We start from the raw sequence: 763 nt of genomic DNA, 5'->3' as shown, positions 1-763 counted from the left end.
TTAAACGGAGGCAGCCCGCTCCGGCTGCCACGCCTGCCCCTTGCTGGGTGCCACGGCGATGGTCCCACTCCTTAACCGAGCTTAAGTGATTCCATTAATCTGCTAACTAGAGATTCTCGCCTCCCGCTGTGCGTGTGACAACATGATGGGAGGCGGGGAGAGACAGGAGGGTTTTCTTCGACTCCTGTGACGGCATCTTCACCAACTATAACTGGGGGGAGGAGCACCTGGTGCGCATGTGGGGCCCGGCCAGGGAGCGCCGGGCCGACGTCTACGTGGGAGTGGACGTGTTCGCCCGGGGGAACGTCGTGGGCGGCCGATTTGACACCAACAAGGTGGGTGGTGGCCCTGGAGGCTGGGATGGGGGCAGTGGCCTCCCTGAGGCCCCGCTGGCTGTGGCCGTGCATCCCCGCTCCCCTCCGGGGGGAGGCAGGCGCAGTTACCCTTCCCAGATGGGAAACCGAGGCACCAGGAAACATTGGTGACCTGCCCGGGGCCAAGCTGGGCCCCAGAGGCCTAGCTGCCGCCCACCTCTCCGGTCAGATGGTACGTCCCCTGGAGGTGCCCGGGCCCTGTACCAGGTCCCCTCTGCCTCCTGTTGGACGATTCGCTGGGCTGGCATCACAACCGCCGGTGACTCGGGGACAGCAGGGTCACGTCACGGTGCCTCCCTTCACGGGCAGCTCGGGGCTGAGGACGGAGGCGGCCCCTGCCGTTTGGGAGCCGCTGTAGCAACTGGTGAGGCTCCGGCAAGTGGAGTCCT

The 763-nt window shown here is 66.1% G+C and overlaps 1 protein-coding gene across 1 annotated transcript in view; it reads left to right on the top strand.

The window, feature by feature from the left end:
- ENGASE (endo-beta-N-acetylglucosaminidase) overlaps positions 1-763 on the top strand; it is an 8,024-nt gene that overhangs the window by 4,310 nt on the left and 2,951 nt on the right. The window contains exon 7 of the mRNA XM_005884314.1: positions 170-339. Within this exon, the coding sequence (XP_005884376.1) occupies positions 170-339 (170 nt within the window). The remainder of the gene's footprint in view (positions 1-169; positions 340-763) is intronic.

The sequence above is a fragment of the Myotis brandtii genome, unplaced genomic scaffold, assembly GCF_000412655.1.
Source record: "Myotis brandtii unplaced genomic scaffold, ASM41265v1 scaffold825, whole genome shotgun sequence".
Lineage (NCBI taxonomy): Eukaryota > Metazoa > Chordata > Mammalia > Chiroptera > Vespertilionidae > Myotis > Myotis brandtii.
This window is presented reverse-complemented; position numbering and strand designations above follow the sequence as displayed.